The sequence below is a fragment of the Platalea leucorodia genome (genome assembly GCF_965183815.1).
Source record: "Platalea leucorodia genome assembly, chromosome: 6".
Classification (NCBI taxonomy): domain Eukaryota; kingdom Metazoa; phylum Chordata; class Aves; order Pelecaniformes; family Threskiornithidae; genus Platalea; species Platalea leucorodia.
In genome coordinates this window covers 54,877,371-54,897,479 of record NC_138828.1, presented here as the reverse complement: position 1 = coordinate 54,897,479, position 20,109 = coordinate 54,877,371, and the positions used below count along the sequence as shown (strand labels likewise).

Below are 20,109 nucleotides of genomic sequence, written 5' to 3'. Positions count from 1 at the left end.
TAGAAATAAAAAGCTGTCAACATTTCTTATTTTCAACTCTGTGTATTTGTATACCCATTAACACTCATTATTACAGTGTATGCAAATACTTCACCCAACATATTTATTCAGATACAAGCAGTGTCATACAAAAACATTCTGACAACATTCTTAAATAGGTTGAATTTTCACTTGTACATTATTTGATTAAAATTTATTCATTCATGGCAGTAGCACATCCTTGCTCCTGAAGAATTTGTATTTTAATAAGTATGAAGCGATATTAAAGCATATTCCCCAGTGTGTTCCTGTAAGCAGCTGGAAATATGTGCTGAACTGTGCTAAATTGTAGGGGCTTAACAATAGCTACATCCAGAGAATAATTAAACAAGGGTACAGAGTCATACGCACAAAATAAGGAGCTTATTTGACCTAAATTAAGAGGAGAAAAGATTTCAGGTTAAAATCTTATTAAGAAGGTCATCAAGCTATTCCCATTTGTTTCTGAATGTTGAATACAATTAAAAAAATATTGTTTTTTTTTTTTAATTTCCTTCCATTGGAAATAACATAAGTCAGTATCAGCCTGTAAATACCAGTAATGTTCATGAATCTGTACAGAGTTCTGCAATACTTACTTACACTTATGTTACATTTTCAGGGTGTTGAATAAACGATGTAATGAAATTAGGTAAGTAAAGCAGGAAAAACCCATGTCTTCCACTGCCACAAACAGACGAGTTTCCGGCTGCTTAAAGTTTATTTTTTATTCATGGAAGGAGTAAATGAGAGCCAAAGTAAGATCAGTCATTACCTCAGGTGCAGACTATGAACTTTAAGAAGACAGGTAACAAATCAAAATGGCTTTAAGCCCTGCAGATAACAGTACGAAGCTTAGGAAAAGGTGAGTTCCTTAAATACTTGCTAGTGCTTTTTATAAGGTATTGAAGATCAACAAAGCCAACTTAACACCATTATATCACAGTGTTGGCAGTACATGTAAAGAATCTGGGGAGATATGGCATGTATTGTTTTTTTTTTCTACAGGAAGCAAGTATTATTTTATGATAAAATCAGTCGTATGGGCAGAAAAGCAGCGCAGAAGCACTACTAAGCCTCTGCTGGAGAGAAGTGAAGGAGACAAGGCTGCGAAAAATTTGAGGAGAGAAGACCAGATAAAATCCCATACAAAGACTGATGCACAGTCATGTTACCATTCACAGCAGAAGCATTGTAAATGACTGGGATCATCGAAGGAAATACAAGCTGAAAGTAAGCCAAAACAATATAACCCCCCCATCATTGCTAGTTCTCCAGCCCCCAGAGAAAGATTCTGTCATCACTGGGAATTTACACTAAAAGGGACAGAGAGGGAGAATCTCAGAGGCACAGGTGACAACTGCATGGCACGATGCCTGTTTTAATTCACACCCTGACTGATAGAGGAATTGATTACAAAACTAAAATGCAGAAAATTATTATCTTTGTTCTGTAATTTATACGACAAAGGAATGATGTATTTACACACACATACATGCATTGCTGCTTTCAAAGTCCAGTATCATAGACCTGAAATAATTAGGAGTCAAAACACCCACAGAAATAATTTAGATGGAAGAAATGTGGATGGTGTTGCGAAGAATTTAATAATATTCTGATAGAATTACAACTAAAAAAAAGATTACACATGTAAAAACATTCAGCTCAGCTAGGAGTAAATGTGAAAGAACTAAAGCAAGCATAATAAGAAAACTAACAGATGGAAAAAAAGAATTTGATAGCAAACTATAAGCTAGGAATTGGTAAAATGTAGGAAGGAAACAAAGGGACAATCATCGGTCAGTGGAGTGATGGGTAATAAAAAGTACTCTTTCATTTTTCATATCAAGAATAAATGAAATGTTAACAAGTCCACTATTAATACAGCAATGGTGGACTTACCAATAGTATTGCGTAAAAATCCAGCAGCATTCAACAGTGTAAACTCTATGTAAGTATACGTGTATCTTTTATACAGAATAGTGCTCAGTATAGTTCTGTACTTTGAGAAAGATCAAGTATTGATGTCAGAACATGACTGTGATAAAATACTTTCAATTTCAACGGTAACTCAACAGGATATTAAACAGGAGCCAGTAATGTCATATACTTTTAATCAACAGCTCTTGATAACTTTTAACAAATAGATCTCAAAAAAATCTGAGCAGTCTTTTGGACTTTTAATACTGATTTTCAGTAAGCTCTGATATACTTGGAATATCAAAGAAGATAAGAAAAAGACTATTTCTGTGCTTTTTTTTAAAAAAAATGGAAGCAGGAGATATTAGAATATTATATATGTGATAATAAAAGGCACTTCAGTGTAGAAGACATACATGTAAGAAAATCCAACAACAATACAAGATTAGCTATTTGTACTTTTGACAGAGCGTGTGACTGGCCATTTTAACAGTTTAGCTGCAGTGATGATGGGGAAGGATCATGAGACATATGTAAATCAAAATTAAATGGGTTCTAAAAGACATATCTTTATTCAAACAAGAATTAACTCAGAACAAATCAGAGGGCATATATGTCAAGATCTTTTTTCTAGGAGCTCAATATTTTTATGTGTTTGTTTACATCAGGACAGCTACGCTTCTGCACGCCCTCATTGCAGATGTTCTGTAGTGTACTGCTCTAAGACTTTAATCCAGTGGACCTTACTCCAACGCACATTACAATACAATGTAGCTCAGTTATTTTGCTCATTAAATTAAACGATCTTTTTAAGCATAGGTGTGCCTGCTTTTCCACTGGTGCTTACAAATGTCACACTGTGACGTAGATCAATCCAGGTTTTTCTGGTGTAATAATCTCGAGCAGTAGCTATCAGGTCCTGTCCCAGCACTCATCCCAGAACATCTGGTGAGCAATGTGGATACCAGGGTACGGCGTCTGAGAAAAACTGAAGTGGCTTCTTGTGAGGGTGTATCTGCTGCTTTGAGTCTAACAAGCTCTATGCCTTTGCAGAAAGCTGGGAAGGCTGTGCAATTTAAACAGACTCCTATAGCTAATCCCTGGGGAAGCCCAAGATGAAGATTAATAAAGATGGTTTAAAGCCAGCATTAAAATCTACTCTGTACATACGCTGTCAAGGTTATAAATAAAAGACTAAATTTACAGATGCAACCTTGCTATCTATTAGTTAAGCAGGGGTCCAAATATCTCATCATAGTAGTCCAATATGTAAGGAATTTCAGAGGAACATAGTCCGTGTTTGATGATATACCCTCTCCCTTCCTATCATCTACTAAAGACTGAAATTCATGGCCGAAAAGTCCTCCAACATCAGTAAAAGTTAAACTATTTACTGTTTTATGCCTGATGTTATGAGGTGTTTAAAGAGAAGGGAACAAGTGGCAAGACACAAAAACTGAACAGTATTATGTTCCTAGGGAACACTGTTGCTAGATGACCGTAGTTAATGGAAGTGCCTGTATACACAATCTTTCTCTAATCTTTTGTGCTTTGAAAGGTATGAGATAAGCCATTTAATATTTCATATACATCAAGGCCATGCAAGCCCATCATGCTCTTTCGGGAAGAGTCTCACACCTCAGCAGATAAATAGGCAAGGATAAAAACAAAACTTCTATCCATTCTTGAAACATTGTAGGAGACTGACTGAGAGATTACAAAATGGAAAAGGCAGCAGCTACTCAGAGAAATGCTATTTCACAGACAGCAGAGCACTGAGCAGCATCATTCCCTCTAAATATTTAAGGTTTAGAAATACTAGATCACTGCTTTGTATTGTGCATCTTAGTGCCGAGAAAAATATATTAGCCCTATAATATTTAAAAGTAGACCCGATTTCTGACTAATTAAAGTGGTAAACTGAAACAGCCTGTAGGGCGTGTGATAGGAATGGAAAAATTGTACTCTTTTACATACATTTTTTGCTAACAGAGATCTGCAAGTCATCTGCTCATCAGACTGTGTTGTTAATCTGAACAGTGAGAGGAAAAGGGAAAGGAAGACAAGCCAGAAAATATAGATTATCTACAAACCAAAGGACTAAATTGAAAGAGAGAACTTTCAGTGGGCAAGATATAGGCATGAGGTAAAAAATTCCTACAAGCCATTGCATACAGAGATATGAACCTGCTATGTATAGAAGTTCTCCACTGGGTCCTTGACTAAGTCCTCTCGAGAGAGGAGATGATACGCTAAATTGATAAAGACAAATGAAGGAGTTAGGATTTATAAGCATTGAAGAACTTTCTGTATTTGTGTACAGTTTGATTAGACAGGTAATTCTACAGAGCTGCAAAGGCATATTTCAGGGCTAATGTAGATAAGTAATGGCAGGAAACCAGAGGGAATGTGGGAGAAAGAAGGAAAGATGAAAGGTTGGTGTTCATCAACCAGTATGAGGAGACTGTAATGACATCTTACTAAATAAACCTTTTGGATTCCCATAGGCTCTTCAGAATTAGTCTGAATATATCTGAATTATAACAATGCAAGATTTTGTCTAGTCTTTTTGCTCTTCTGCATATGTTATCAGAAGCATACATACAAAGATGATTATAGATTGGGTCACTAGACTCAACTATGTAATTTTCAATGCCGGTATGTTTTAACATTCAAGGTGAAGATGAACTATAGGATAAATTGCAGTACTTTAGTTCACGTGGGCCATTTGGTCTAACTCTTATCTGTGCTTTTGACGTTTATTTTAGAACCATTCACCTAAACCAGCTTTCATTAAATCTGAAAGATAGTTCTGAGAGAAAGAAAAAAAAAAAAAAATCATAATGGAAAATTAAAATACTAACTTGATAGAATACATACTGTAAAATCTAAACATATGCTGGCACAATATCTGGAATCATATCTGTCATAATGATTAATAGTATTGAGGAACAGTTAAACAGTGAAATGAATGTGATGACTGGGATGAAACTGAATATATTAAATATTCAGAGAAGACCAAAAGATCTAGTACAACCTGTGTATTGAAAATGTATTCGCTACAGGAGTAAGATCAATTGACCACAAGACAAATGAGACCTTTAGGCCCAAGTGTGGTCTGGTGTGGTGAATGTTCTTTTTCTAAAGATTATACCCGATACACCTGGACAGAGCCACCCTGGCAAGTTTCTTCTTTTGTTAACATTGCTCCCATTCCCACCTCCATGTTATGCCTGGAACTACTGGCAACTGAAAATGATTTGGAAACTAACATATATATATATATATATGTTAAATATAACATTGCACATTAGTGAAGTGTACAGTTCCTGCCTGATTGGAAGAATTTATGTTTTGACTCTTCAGTACTGAAGTGGTGTTTGTAAGAGTTATATTTCATTTTAAGTACACATTTTTGTAAATTAATGTTAAATAAACACAAACATACATTGTAACTTCGCAGTTATAACCCCAGTGTAATTTATAAGGGTGACTACTGAAGCAAAAACTTTCTGGTATATTTATTTCTATTAAGGAAATAATTTTCAGGGATGATCAAATGGGGTTACTGTGAAGGTTGACCAGTAGAAGTTTACAAGTTCCAGTGCTTATGGAATGCCAATGGTAGTCTCATACAGAAGAATTCCCAGAATCAAATTCTACGTGATATTAGAAGTCTTTGCAAATTCATTCAATCAGGGCAGATGTGACTTCTTTGTGATTTATGTATCCAATCTGGAAATGTATTTGGAATATTTGTGCTTGGTCTACTGAGTACAAAACCTTATTAATTAATTACCATTCAAATCAGAACTAGATTAAAATGTGATATTAATGGAAAAATATTTTATTTATATAATAAATCATTCATTGTCACTTCTTTTTCTCTTTCTAATAAAATGGCTTATGGTGTTGGTCTTCAAAATTTGCCCATGAACAAACAGTTCAAAGATGGGTAATGTCACTTAAACCACTTTGCTTTTGTAGTTTGGGAACACTGTATTTTGACTGTAGATTTCTACATAAAAGTGCTTTTTACTATAAATTAACTTACACATTAATGACTGTTTTAAGTTGAAAATGAAAGGTTTTGTTTAAAAATAACATGGCATTTTAATAACTTTAAATAGCTGTCAAAACATCTTAATAGAATTCTTGAAGCCAATAATTAAAAAAGTACAGAAAAATTTCCCTTCATTTCTGCTAATCTCTTTCCTCCCAGACAACAGTGACAAGTCAACTGGTTAATACCATAAAAAAAGAGCTGTGAAAACAAAATGCAGCACACATTTCTTCGACAATTTCAGTGAATAAACAGTGGATCTTTGAGCTCCAGAGCCTGCTATTGCTTATTTTTTATTGAACTCAATCCATCCATATCATTCATTAATTTTTTTTTTGCAAACATTTAATCTCAGACAAACATAACAGCTGAATTGACCTAATCTAGGAAATGTTGTAGCCTTTGGTCAGCCATTCCTCCGTAGTCATGGCAAGCAGCTTGCAGAACAAGGTAATTCCATTTCCGGGTATTTAGATAATTCAGGAAATTTTTTTTTTTTTTTTCTGTTTCAGAACATAAAAAACATCTGCAAAACCCCCCCCAAATGCAAAGCTTTAAAATGGTACTGTTGGTTGGGCTTACAAGTGGTGATTACTCCAGTCTTACTAAGTATTAATCTCTGTGTTAAATACTTCTCCTGGACTTAGAGAGAGAACTGGATAGGATTATAGATCAAATGTTAGTACTATATGCATTTGTTAGTCTCTACAAAACAATCTTGGGTGTATGCTTCATAAACTGTGTTGTGCTAAAATGGTAAATATAAACTCGTCCTCTTGTTTGCTACACTGATTTTGAGTAAACTTTGTTAAAGAGTGTTGCTCATTTTTAATGTGACAGCTATGTGAAGCCTCACCGAGGCATCAGCCTCATTATGCCAGAAACAACCAAACATAGTCTACAAATGGTGTCCTGAAGGTGTGTAATTTGACAAGAAAATACAGGGCATAAAGAAGTAAATAGAAAAAAGGTCACAGACAGAGTGACTAATATGAATATGTTCGTAAAAATGAGAAGCCTCTGTGCGTCTTTCTCCTTTTATTTACTTGGCCTTTGATAGTCAATGGGATGCAATGAAAGCGCAGAGCCCAGCTTACATAGAAGTTGCTTGCAAAAATACATAGCAGCTGCACAAGACTTGTAAGAGCTGAGTCTAGTTAATAGCCTTCTCCTTCAAAGGGTGATGTATTGTCAAAACCATTAAAATTAGTTTTTAGACCAATGAGTGGACAACATCAAACAATCCTTTAAGCTTGTTATCATTATATGATAATGTGTTTCAGGTTCAATTCTAACATATTTTTATGCCTAGCAAAATCTAGTATCTACAGAATTCAAAATTGGTCTGTACTTTTGCATTGTGTTTATATGTGAAAGAAGCAGTAGTCAACCAGTAGTCATTGTGCTGAATTTCCAGACAAGAAATGTTCTTTTTCTTCTTATGTGAACGAATAGATTCAGCTAGAGCCTGGAGCTTCACATTTCATTTTCCTTGTAAATGACTGCTGCTTTAAACCATTGGTTATGGTTTATTTATAGAATAATACATAGTTCACAACTAAATGCCAAGTTATAATTGAATCAAAGGATTTTGCTGATGCCTCGACTCATAAGGGTGCAGCTCAAGAGCTTTCTAAAGGGCAGCAGAATCTGAGTCTAAATTACAGCCCCCAGTATTCAGTCTGGGATCACGCATTATAATGCGTAATAGGGCTAAAAGGATTATTTTAATACTGCAGTAAATAAAAAGAAAATGTATGAAACAGTGGAATTCAGCATGCTTGCAGAGGCTTTCAGTTTATGATGTGGGAGGCTAGAGATTATACGGCATGAGAAATAAGGCTAGTGGAGAAGTATTTCATAAACACGTTTATGCTCTTAAAAAAATATTCTAAAGTTATTCTTAAATAAAAGGAAAATATATGTTTCATAGATTGCTCCACAGTAAATTTGTAACATTCTGCTACATGGCTATAACTGGTTGATTCCAGATGCCACATAGCTATTTTCTGGCACAATAGCGCAATAATTATACTATAGGAGGAAAATATTAATTCACATTCTTTGATGATCTTTTGAATAAGCTTACAAACATTAAAAAGTTAAATTTAATTAACCAGTATGAGAATAATACAAAAAACTTGTTTTTTTTCCAGTACAAAAGATGTCTTATCACAAAAATGGTTCACAGATCCAAATCACAGAGACAACATTTTTTTTTTTTTTTTTGTGAAAGAAACTTGACTGATAAAGCATACATTTTTAGGCTAAAATGAAGATTATTTTTGACATAGATACTTTGCTTTGGTTTACAATGTATTTTCTTAAAAATGAGTAATGATAAACCCTTTACACTTTTTTCCATACTGTCTGCTAATCTGTGGTGTATCTGTTGGGCTGTAAGCAAGGACACCAATCAATATTTTGTTATGTAGACATTTTATCCATCACATGGTTACCCTGGTTCCTCACACCAGGCTGTAATTAGTACAGCAATTCCCTCATGTGGCCACAGTAACTTTGCACAACAAGTGATGCTGTGGAAGCTCATTGTATGCCTTCCAAAGTGTTTCTGCATTTTTCTCTTACCCTTTCTGGTGTAAAATATGAAATAGTGGACTATAAAGGCATCGGTCAGACCTCAGGATGGAATTTCTCTGTCGATTTAGGGTACAGTTCTTTATAGATCTTACCGGAATTGCAAGTATTCAAGCGATACATAATAAGACAATAACGCACCTTGAACTCAGTCAGATGTAGGTTTACAGAACAGCTCCTTGGAAAAGACTGGGGAAAGGTTGGTACCTTGTTTTCTGATAACTATCAATCTAACATCACCATGGGAAATCACAGATATGCAAAGTCTTACTTACCATGTAGAAGAATATAATGATTTTTAATACGGAGTTCGGCAAAGTCTGCTTTACACTGGCATTTTTTTCCTACAAGCATTTAATACTGAATTGAATTCCAATTCTGAATAATACATAATATAGTCATTACAACTTTTCTTGGGTTCCCATTTTCAAAATCCAGCTGAGGTCATAAGACATTATTTCCAAAACTACTTTGTCAATAAGTTGTAGTAAATACTTCAGAAAAATTAGAAGTCATACAATAAACTCAAAGTGTTGATATAGAGAAAAATGCCTGATGAATCCACAGATTAAATATTTGTACAAAGCACCACAGTGATACACAATACTAAACCAAGACATTGTAGATACAACCATTGCTTCAAGGATCATGGGGGACTGAGGAAAGCTAACAGTCTTTCTGTTGTTTTGATTTTTTTTTTTCATTTTCATTTGAGTATTACTTTTTCCCTCTGGCAATACTATGAAGGGAAAGAACAAAGAAATACATTCTAGGTGAAAAATTTATGTTAATAAATGTAGGAAACATATTAGATTGGGCCAGGTAGGGATTTATGGAGGGGAAGCAAGAAAGGTTACAGGAAGCTGTAGCCCCTGCAATAAAAACGCCCACAGAAAGGACAAGGGTGAGGGAGAACAATATTTAGTATTAAAAGAGGATTAGATTGTCCTTACTGCTAACTTGGCAACTTTAGGAAACAGTAACAAAGACTTCATATTTAGAGAGATGGTAAGTAAACATGAGAGAAACTCAGAAATAAGATGGGACATGTGATATATAAATATTTGAGGCTCTGAATTAGGAAAATACTGTGCTTTAATTATGCAGGACAGATACTTGCATCAGTAGAAAAAATGTTATCAAAGTAGGCCTTTGATGCAGTATATTGGCCAAAAATGTTCCTGTCTGCATTGTAATGCAAAGAGTGTGAATCTCAGGGGATTATCTGTCACAGATGTGAATGCTGGTTTCATTTGTTGCTTATTTGGATAGTTTGTAAAGTATCTTGGAACATTTGGTAGAAAATACAAAATACAAACACAAAAGGCAAAAAAATTCTGAAGAGCTCCATTCCCAATTAGATATTTACATTAAACAACCCATTTTCCAAAAATGCTGTAACGTGGCAAGTCCTACTGAGAACAATTTGAAAATCTATCCATTTCTCCAAAGTGTCTAATAGAAATCTGAGAGCCTTTGATACCCTTGCACAAGATTTTTAATGTTATATCATTTTAAGGATTGAAGATGAAAGGACTCTCATACCGGTAATGCTTCATGCATTTCTGCAATACATGGATTGCCAACCAAACCAGTGACCCAATTTAAAATGGTTTTCATGAGTTCGCACAGGTCTACCCATGAAGAATCTATACCAAAATCTTTTTATGTCGAGCTGATCACTGAAACAAGACACTGATGAAACAGTACAGTGAACATACCGTTGAAGTACTCTGTCTCTCTTACAGAGAGTTCAAGGAAATAAACCACATGTAGAGCAAATTTGTTAAACCTCTTCATCATGGTTTAATGAAGTGTTAATCCAAATTAATCCAGACTTCTCTCTCTTCATTTGTCAGATTCATCCAAAGTAATTTTTTAGCACTATCACTTAGCTGTCTCTGTCCCACAGATATGCTGAAGGACTGGGTAGCTTTTTCCTTGACTCTTAGATCAAAAATAATTCTTATCTACATTAATTTAACTAACATTTTCTTCAGTGTGAATAAAACTTAGCGATTCAAATATTTGCAAAAAGCAAATAAGTATTAATAATTGAGCAAGCTAAACCAAAATTACTTTAACATAGGCAAATGCAGAACACTTCTTGTGATGTTTACCTTGCTGCTGAATAAACTATCCTCACATTGTTTGCATTACGCTGGGCAGAGCTGTAGAACACTTCTCTACTGGCTGAACTTACCTCCCCTTCTGTGGACTGTAAGTGCAGTTCTTTCCTACAGGTAGCCTTTAAGTCTCCTGCAGCTGCATTGACTTGCACTCCCCTGGGTGCTTCCATCACCAAAGATCTAGTAGGAGATTCAAGTCTGAAAGACAAAAACAATCACTGAGAAAAGATGCACTGAATCAAACCACCCAGCCCCAAAACCCACAATGCATGTAGACATAAATGTATTTTGAAAGGTAAAGAAGCAAAAATGAGTTATACGTGTGATTCTCTCACTATTCTTTATGGCCTGGAGAAAGAAAAAAAAAAAAGTATGTTTTTAAATCTATTCCTATTTAAGAGAGCATGTAAGCATATACTGATATAAGCCTGTCTGCTTAGTGATGCTTTCTGACATTAGTACCTAATTTACTTGACTGTACTAATACTGAAATATGGGTACTTAAGAATCCACACGTGTCTGTGAATGCTTCTGTAATGACACGTTGATAACTAAAGTCTGCTTAGTGACTGATGACAAATGTTCAACTAAATAAAAAGAAAGCAAAACACTTAAAAAGTTTTAAACAATGATGTAAAACTGTTTAGAATGACTTTGCCTTCACAGGCTCGTTCATATTTCAGGTAAGTGTAGCAGCATTATGTATGAAGAAGAGAGGAAAAGAAAATCTGTTATGTCTCTATTATTGTGGGTTTTTTGCACGCTTTTTCTGTTCTGCAAAATACTCATTATGCTCTTTAACCCTGTTATAATAGGGTTAAGACGCATATCACTAGGTCTTGGTATCTTTCCTCAAAGCAACTATTGTTCTTCTACTGTCAGTCTTTCCATTTCTCTCTACCCTATTCTCAAGATCCTCCATCAGCCTTAATGCAGAACTATGATACTTTCTTAGCTATGTTATCTCACAGTATTGTACAGGTTTCTCTTGAAAGGGAAGTACTAATGCAAGGATTTCGTAGAAGTCGTGCTCACACACTGAATAGGAAGGATGATTGGATGAAAACTGTATTGAACTAGGAAACAAAAATTTGGATTCAGATGTTGTGTTCACACAACAGTGGTTGTGTTCAGCTCTAGACTTATTGCATAGCCCCGTTAAGAGGGAGACAAAACTTTTAGTCTATTTATATCCCTATAATATAATGACAGAACATAGTTCCACTTTACCTGAACAAAGGCTTTTTGTAAGATGAAATATATTAATGATAGAAATGTCTAGAATGAGTAGCTTGAAGAAAACATTGTATGTCCCTCTTCAACAAATTGTATTTTGAGTATTAGGTCACAACCATCCAGAAATATAATGAGGTACTAGGTGTATAAAGGAAAGAACAGTTTGACAAAGAATTTGCTATCGAAAAGCCAAATGAAAGAACTGTCAAGCAAAGAGAATTTCAGTGTATTTCAACTATTGATTTTTTTTAAGTGTACAGAATAGCGATGGACTATCATTTTGAAACCAAAATGCCACATTTGCATACAAAGTCACTGAGATGGTGTCTGTGAAACACTTCTGCTTGTTACATGTCACTGACACTCAATAGGGAAAGGAGGAAAAAAAAAAAAAAAGAAAGGAATTATTTGGCAACACAAAATGAAGCTATTAAAAGCAAGTGTCCACATAGAGGAAAACACTATTTGTAGCTACCTATATAAAAAAGCATAGATATTAGATAGAAGCACTAGAAAAATCTCTTTTTCTGTTAGTGCTAAGCCATTTTCTTTCATTTTTTTGACTCTCTGTAGGGAGAAATTAATAGAAGGTTCTGCGGTTCTTTGTACCAGGGAAGAATCTAAATATCATGAATTTTTTAATCGTGTACATCAGTGTTTTTCAGGTGGTGGTTTGTGAACTTCTGATGGCTATAAGACAGCAGAAAAAGAGCTTCCAAAACCTTTTAGAAACCATATAAACTATAAAGTTTAGAAATTAGGTTTTTGAAAGTACTCTGTTGCCTTAATGAGGTTTTACCTTGAATTTAAGAGGAAACTGAATTGTATAAATGTTAAATGATTGGATACTTCCATTCCACATTTTTCAGAAGCATATTTTTGCGATTTATAACCTACTTTCCAGGGATATTAACGTTTTGCGGTGGTTTCAGTTGTCATTTCATAATCATGAAGACAAAAGTGCTCTTAACTACATTTATTGCATTGAATTGATGGGTATTAGCAAAGTCACAAATATTTCTTGTTGCATAACATAAAAGCCACTCTCAGACCTGACTGAAATTTTTCAGCAGGTGGACAATAAAAATTTATTTAGGAATAACTTTCAAGAAACTATGATTCTGTTTGAAGAATAAACTTTTTTTTTTTCCTAAAACACATGACAGTGTATAGGTCAGAGTTCTTTTGTCTAGTTTCATCACTGTTTTTCATGAACTACATTAACATAAATGACTTCCAGTTTGTCTAAAATGAATACATTTGGGCAATTAATTTCTGAATTTGAGAAGAAGTTGTTAATATCAGCCATCTACACACTGTGGAGAAGAAATTTCTTTTTTGGACAATAGATTTTTTTTTTTTCAGTTTCCTGAAATCAAATAATGTGGTAGAAATGTCAATGAATGGCTGATGATCTGCAGAGTAGTTTTTAAAACACAACCTATCTATTAGTAAAATTGAATGCCTAAATCTGTTTTACAGTTACTAATTTACTTTTCTTATTATTCTTCAGGTGACCTACATCTGAAAAGTGACTTACCTGAGCAATCTGCAGCATGTTACTGGAAATGCAAAACTCTATACACATAGAGATTACTTCCTCAATGTTTTGAGATAAATTATGTTTGATATGCAGCTGCTTTATAATATTTTTTCTTTGTCATATTTCTGACAGCTTTAATCTCTATTATAAACTTATTCTAACATTCCACATTGTAATACGCATCCCTCCAAGGAAAAGTGCATTATTACAATTGCACATCAAGAATTTGCTTTCCTTTCAGATTTACCAATGGCCTGTCACAGTGGCATTTACATCTATGAGTGAATCCTATTCATATAATTTAATTTTTCTTTCCCAAACAACAAACAGCTCTGATGGAGAAGGTAACTACTGCTATTATTAGAGAGAAACTACAACATTGTAGGAAAGAAAAAGAGGCTTTTAAACAACATAATCTGTCAATTTGCTATATGTGATGTAGACAGATGATCTATCCAGAGCAGAGAAGGGCTTTTTTCTTTTTCATTATCAATGGTTAATTTGTGAAAAAAGCTAAATTTCAGAGGATCAAAGCTATACGAATTTGAGTTGAATTCATTAAAGAATTATTGCTAAAAAAGGAAACTTTTCAAATATCTTGGCTATGTTCCTTTGAAGGTATTAAAATATTTCTCATCAGAAATGCAGAAACGTTTATTCATCATTTGGTATTTTCTGTTTACAAGCTGACCTAGATTGCGTTAGAGAAAAATAATTTTAAAAATTAACCCAAAGATTTCATTTTGTGTTTTAAGAAATATTTTAGATTTACCTCTTGCATATCCCTCATACTCACATGGGATATAATTTATCTATGTTAATTTTGTTCTGTTGGCTAACAGAAGGTATTTCCTAAAATAGAAGGAAATAGAAGATTCCCCTGTGCAGATGTGAATAATTTATTTGCTTCGTGTCTGTTTAAGCAGTGGATCCAACCCATAGTAAAACAACTGATATGAACCTCTACCAATCTGGAATTTGTATTTAAAACAGGGGATTAAAAAATATGCTGTCAACTAGAGATCGCACATGTAAAGCACATATTCATTTCCCCTTTACTAGCATCTTTACACCTGGAGGTCAAGAAATACTTCAATATTTCCAATTATTTAACTTTTATATATCACAGTCTTGCCAACATATGTTGCTGTGGCTTTTTTCAGTTAGCAGAGGAATCCTGTTATTAAAAGTTTTGCAAATGTAAAACCAATGGAAAATCTACATAGTGACTTGGTAACCTTTTTGTAGAATTCTATATATTAAAATAATTGTGACATCGATCTTGCTGCCTGTGCGTAGAGTTGTGGCAATCTGGGGCTGCAGAGAGGTAACATACACAAAGAGGAGAAGGGAAGGCAAATGGATGTGCCAAGCCCCTCTCTATCCCTCTTCCTACTTCTTCCTTGTAAACAAGCACTCCCAACCCGGAAACCCCACAGAACGCAGGGCCTTCCTCTTCCACAAGTGAAACCATTTTGTTCCAAATCAGAATTAAGAATTTTTTAAAATATAATTTTGAAAATGTTGTTTTCTAGAAACCTCAAACAATTTTAAATATATATTCTTTCAAGTTCTATTATTATGAAAAGAATAGCTGGCTGTCCTGACACTCAAGGAAACTGATTTCAAGAGTCCTCCAGTAGAGACCAAGAGTCCTTAAAAGAGTCCACTGAACACTGATAGTGCTAGATAAAATTAGGGTTTCCTTTCAGCCCATTTCCTAAAAGTCAGGTTGCAAACTCAAGTAGTATCCATAAAGAATAACCAGGGACTTTTATGACCATGGTGACAAAAAACCTCCTGGAAGCCTTTTTTTAACGTATTGTAACTATTCAAACAGAGGATTCTTGATTAGCTGCATTTGACATCACAGTGGGAAGGCTATGAAAATAAAATTACTATTCACCCATTTCAGTCTCATTACTTACACTATTTACAAGGGTATACATGCACTTTTTAACATATATATAAAAGTATCTAAAAATCTCTTTTTGATACATTTACATGTACATGTGCACCTCTGCAAGATGCATATGAATCATTGCCAGAATAGTTATTTTTCCTGAAGCTTGTTGTATTCCAGCTGATGTTTTTAACCAAATGCTTATATTTTCAGGATTTTTTTTTTTTTAATTGCAATGCAAGCATAACTGTGCAGGCCTCATGAATCCTTAATATTGTTCACTAATCATCAGATATGTTTTACCAAGAAGCAAAATTCTCATATATTCATGTGAAGGTCTCTGATTTATGTGGGAACCTAACCTTTAAGGGCAGAATTTGTCTCTGTATTTTGCGACTTCACAACACTAGTCTTAAGTAAGATAAAGTTAAGTAAATGTTTTATGGAATAGGTAATGGCCTAAACCAGCAAATATTAACATGACTTTTTTTTTTTTTTCAAATATCCAATTTTACAACTCATGAACAATAACCTTAAATAAAGAGGAAACTTTCTTGACTTAGAACAGTAGAATGGCATTCAGTATAGCATTTCATGTTATGTTCATGCTCTGAATGTCACTGACTTTGGCATGTGTCAGCATGCCCCTATTATATCTCCTGAAATTCTCATTAACCCAGAAATCACCTCACTGGGCTCAAATCTGAGTTCTAATTGCCCTGTACATGCCACTGTTTTCAGTTCAGTGGGTCTGCATTATCATAGCAACACTTGAAACAACTGAGTATTTTAATGTTATTTGACATAGATGATAAATCAGAAAATCAATTTCCCCACATAGGGAAATAAAGGATCTCTTCTGAGAATATAGAAAATATCAGTTACCCAAAAGATTCCCCTTCCCATAATCTTCCTTACTTTTGTTCTGACCTGAAACCCCTTCTACACACGCCCTGTCACTCCGCTAAACATCCTTACATGAAGTTTATTTTTTTTCCAGAAATAGCTCCATTACCTGAGTTGTCTTTCAGAATATATTTTCTTAAAATAGGAATCTATCTTGTCAGAAAGAGATTGAAGCAACATGCCCACAGATAATGCTCAAGTGGCTGTCAAGAGTGAGATCTGAACATAAAGTGCCTGGGGGAGGCTGAAGAGTCAAACTGGGCTCTTTGAATGACTAGAAACACATGAGAACTGGTTGACATAAAATCTCAGTTTTGAAAACCATTAGCTTCCTGTGATTAGGAAGTGATGGTCCAGACTACCCGAAATCTTCTAATGATATTTTCAATATTGTTTCCCTAAAGGTCCTTAAGCTGATATAAACGGATATATTTCAGCTGAGATACACTGCGACATGGTTTTGATCCACATCTTGAGGAAACTGCATCTCGTGGAAAATTATTCTGCTGAAATTCTTTTAACAGGTCTGCTTCAACCTCTGCAGATTAAGCATAGCAGAGAGCTTGGAAAAGAAAACAGCCCATCCAAAAAAAAAAAAAAAAAAAAAATCCAACCCAAAATCAGAAAAGGTTTGGTGAGTTTACTTTCAGTCACTTTTTTTAGGGCAAGCACCATTTCAGAAAGAACTAGAGAGAGATTTTTTTACCTCTGCAATACAAAATAGAGTGGTAGATTATGAAGAAGCCAAATACCTTTTTTCTTTTTTCTTTCTTTTTGGCAGTGAATTCTATCTTGAAATACAACTAAGGATCGAATGAAAATTGCAGGACAAGACATGTAAAATCACTCATTCTTCTCCACTGCTTAGGCTACCTCTGGAGTTCTCTGTATAATTATAGATATAAGCAATAGGAGCTGTTTGGTGGACTGTGGAACTAATAGTTTTTTAAACTCAGGTACTCCCTGTAACTATCCACCACACAACCCCCCATCCTCTGAACCTCCTTTTTCTTATACCCAGATTGTATGAACTTCAGATCCTTCGTCTGGCTCCAACATGGTGCTAGGACAAGAACCCAAACCATACCCTCTGCACCCACAACCACAACACTGCTAGAAACTCCATGTCCTCTGCGCACTATAACCATGTCCTAACCGTGAAGCAACATATGTCAGAAGTTGAGGGTAGTCTGAAGCCATGTGTATACAAATGGGTAAACTGACAGCAGTAAACACTAATAATTTTCTGTTAGCATCTGTACTTAGGTACTTGTTTGCAGAAAACACATAGAAACTTAAGGATCTTTTGCCTTTCTATCAAATACGGATGAAATTGCCCAGCTGCTTCACAAATTATCAGGGAGATGAGAGGAGAGAATAGATAGACAGAAAAGTTAAGAAGCCTTGTTTTCTTGGGAAAGTGACTAAAGAGTGGCATAGAAAATGGAGATACTCCTGGGAAGGGGAAAAAGAACAACTAGAGTGAAAAAATCTCTGGGGAGAAATTTAGTACAAGGAAAGAATACGGAAATTAAATGTTGCTCAAATGAAAAAAAAAATATAAATAGCTTTTTTTATTCTTGCAGTAGTAAGACTATTCACCTAAAATCGTAAGAAAGAAAGGAAATGAAAATATTGTGGATGTTACAGCAGCATTACTTGGCCTTAATGATGTATAGTACAAGTTTTGTGGACTATAAGTAGTGTATCAAATCACATTTCATCAGAAAAACTACACCAAAAAGGAGTATGCAGGTGTGGTGGAACAAGATTGTATTTGATTTAGAGTCCAAAGCATTTCAGAAATGAGTTCTGGCATCAATAACACCAGCCCCTAGGCATCGCGGACTGTTCAATTTCCATTAGGAAGTAGTCAAACACTTCTATCTGGAATATCTGTGCAAATGAAATACTTGAACAAAGCATGTGCTTTCATATCTAGTCCTAGGCTGGAACTACGTGGAACTAGAATTTTTTGAACGCAGAGCAGCAGCTTGAGTCTGGAAGCAGTGTAACAGCCCTGGGGCAACCTCAGTCAGACGCAAGGAGCCCTGCTGGAGCCAAGAGCATGCAGCAGGACACTGTTGAAAACCCTGAGCATCTCTCCGCGGCACTCTGAGCACCTCTGCTGGTCACAGCTGCTGGTAGACCTGAGCAGGCTTCATGTAAAGAAAGATCCTCAGCTGCCTTGACACTAATCTGCAGAGTGTAAAGTTTCCTTGTCTTCCATTAACTCAGCACTGTGCAAATGCTTTCTATTGCTCCAAGCTTCACACAGGTTCTGAGATAGGATTCATAGGATATTATATTTACACTCATAACCCTGTTAGCCTGAGACAGCTATGCTTGGAACCCATCTGTTTGTTCCTGAAACCATGGCATGGCATAATCATAAAGCAAACATAATCCAGTCACTGATAATAAAGAATTTTAGTTGTCCTGTTGTTCCTTTTTAAAGGCTATTCCAGAACCTCTTGCATCTGAGAGGCAGAATGATAATTTCTATCTAATATTTCATCCAATATTCACCATCATACTGTTGAGTTTCACAACATTCTTATTCTAGTGCTCAAGATCTTCTGATTGCCAGTGCTTCCAAACCTGTGTACCTCCGTCTAGCACAAAGAGAGTTATTAAAACTGGAAATAAGATCAGTCCTGAAGAAACTCTCCCTACAATCTCCCTCCAGGCTGAAGGAGGGATTTGAACAATACATGCTTATTATATACCACTTAAAATTACTAGAGCCTTTAAAATTAAATTAATTAAATTAATTAAAATACTAGAGCCTTTTCCCTTCTCCAATGTCAAATATAATGATTGTCACTGAACACTAAAGCAAATTATTCTTTCAGTTTAAGAGCCGTACCTAGTTACCTTTTGTTCCTACTATGTCCTATCTGCATAGTAATTATAACCTTTTATTACTGGCTTTCTTCTCTATTTATTTCAATGTCTTTTATTTTTCAATATATATAAAAGCATATATATATGTAAAAAAAGAAGCTTGACTTTTGGCAATTTCTCCAATTTTTACTACACCCATCTCTATTTTTGTATGAACATGTATGTTAAAAAAAACCAAACAAACATATTTTCAATAGCTAGGGATAAGACTAAGCAAACAAGTTTCTGTCCCTACACATGCCCAAACACTGAAATAACTATTTAAACGCCAAATACAAATTCTGAAAACATAAACAATATTACTTCAGTAACTAGAACCTGACATCATTAAAAGAGCATAGGAAGGAAACTGGGTTTTTTTACTCTACTGTATCTTCTCCCTTTTGATGATGTTTCGTTTGTTATTTGATTTCTGGGTAAAATAGATGAACAGAGTCCCAGTGCTTTTGTTACTCTCAGCTTGCTTAGACAACTAACAAGTTAATGTCAAGATTCGTTTCTGATGCCTCCTCTGGCTCCAGGCTTTAACAGAATAGATATTTTGCCCTATTAGTAAACCAACCCTTCAATGCCACGAAAGATGGCTCTCACAACCATCAGGCAACTCTGAGTGAAACAGCCCCTTTGCGCAAGATCTGTGTATTTTTAATTCTTCTCAGACGTAAAATAGGATCCTACTAGCTTGGGTGGTTCCTTGCTGCTTGATCAATTTTCATCTCATTACGCCCAGCATTAGCTTGCAGGATTAGCTGGTAGTCAATGGTATGCAAGGCTTGACATAGAATAGAAAAAAAACCTATTAAATTTGATCTTGCAGTTATCCCCAGAGAACAACAACAAATTAATTTACCCCCTTATTAAGGAGGTTACTGAGGGCAAAGCTATC

General features: G+C 35.0%; 1 protein-coding gene across 1 annotated transcript in view; it reads right to left on the bottom strand.

The window, feature by feature from the left end:
• Positions 1 to 20,109, bottom strand: part of SGCZ (sarcoglycan zeta) — a gene marked incomplete at both ends in the record, with an annotated part of 486,557 nt that overhangs the window by 357 nt on the left and 466,091 nt on the right. The window contains 2 exon segments of the mRNA XM_082315901.1: positions 1,921 to 2,020; positions 10,803 to 10,926. Coding sequence (XP_082172027.1) covers positions 1,921 to 2,020; positions 10,803 to 10,926 — 224 coding nt within the window.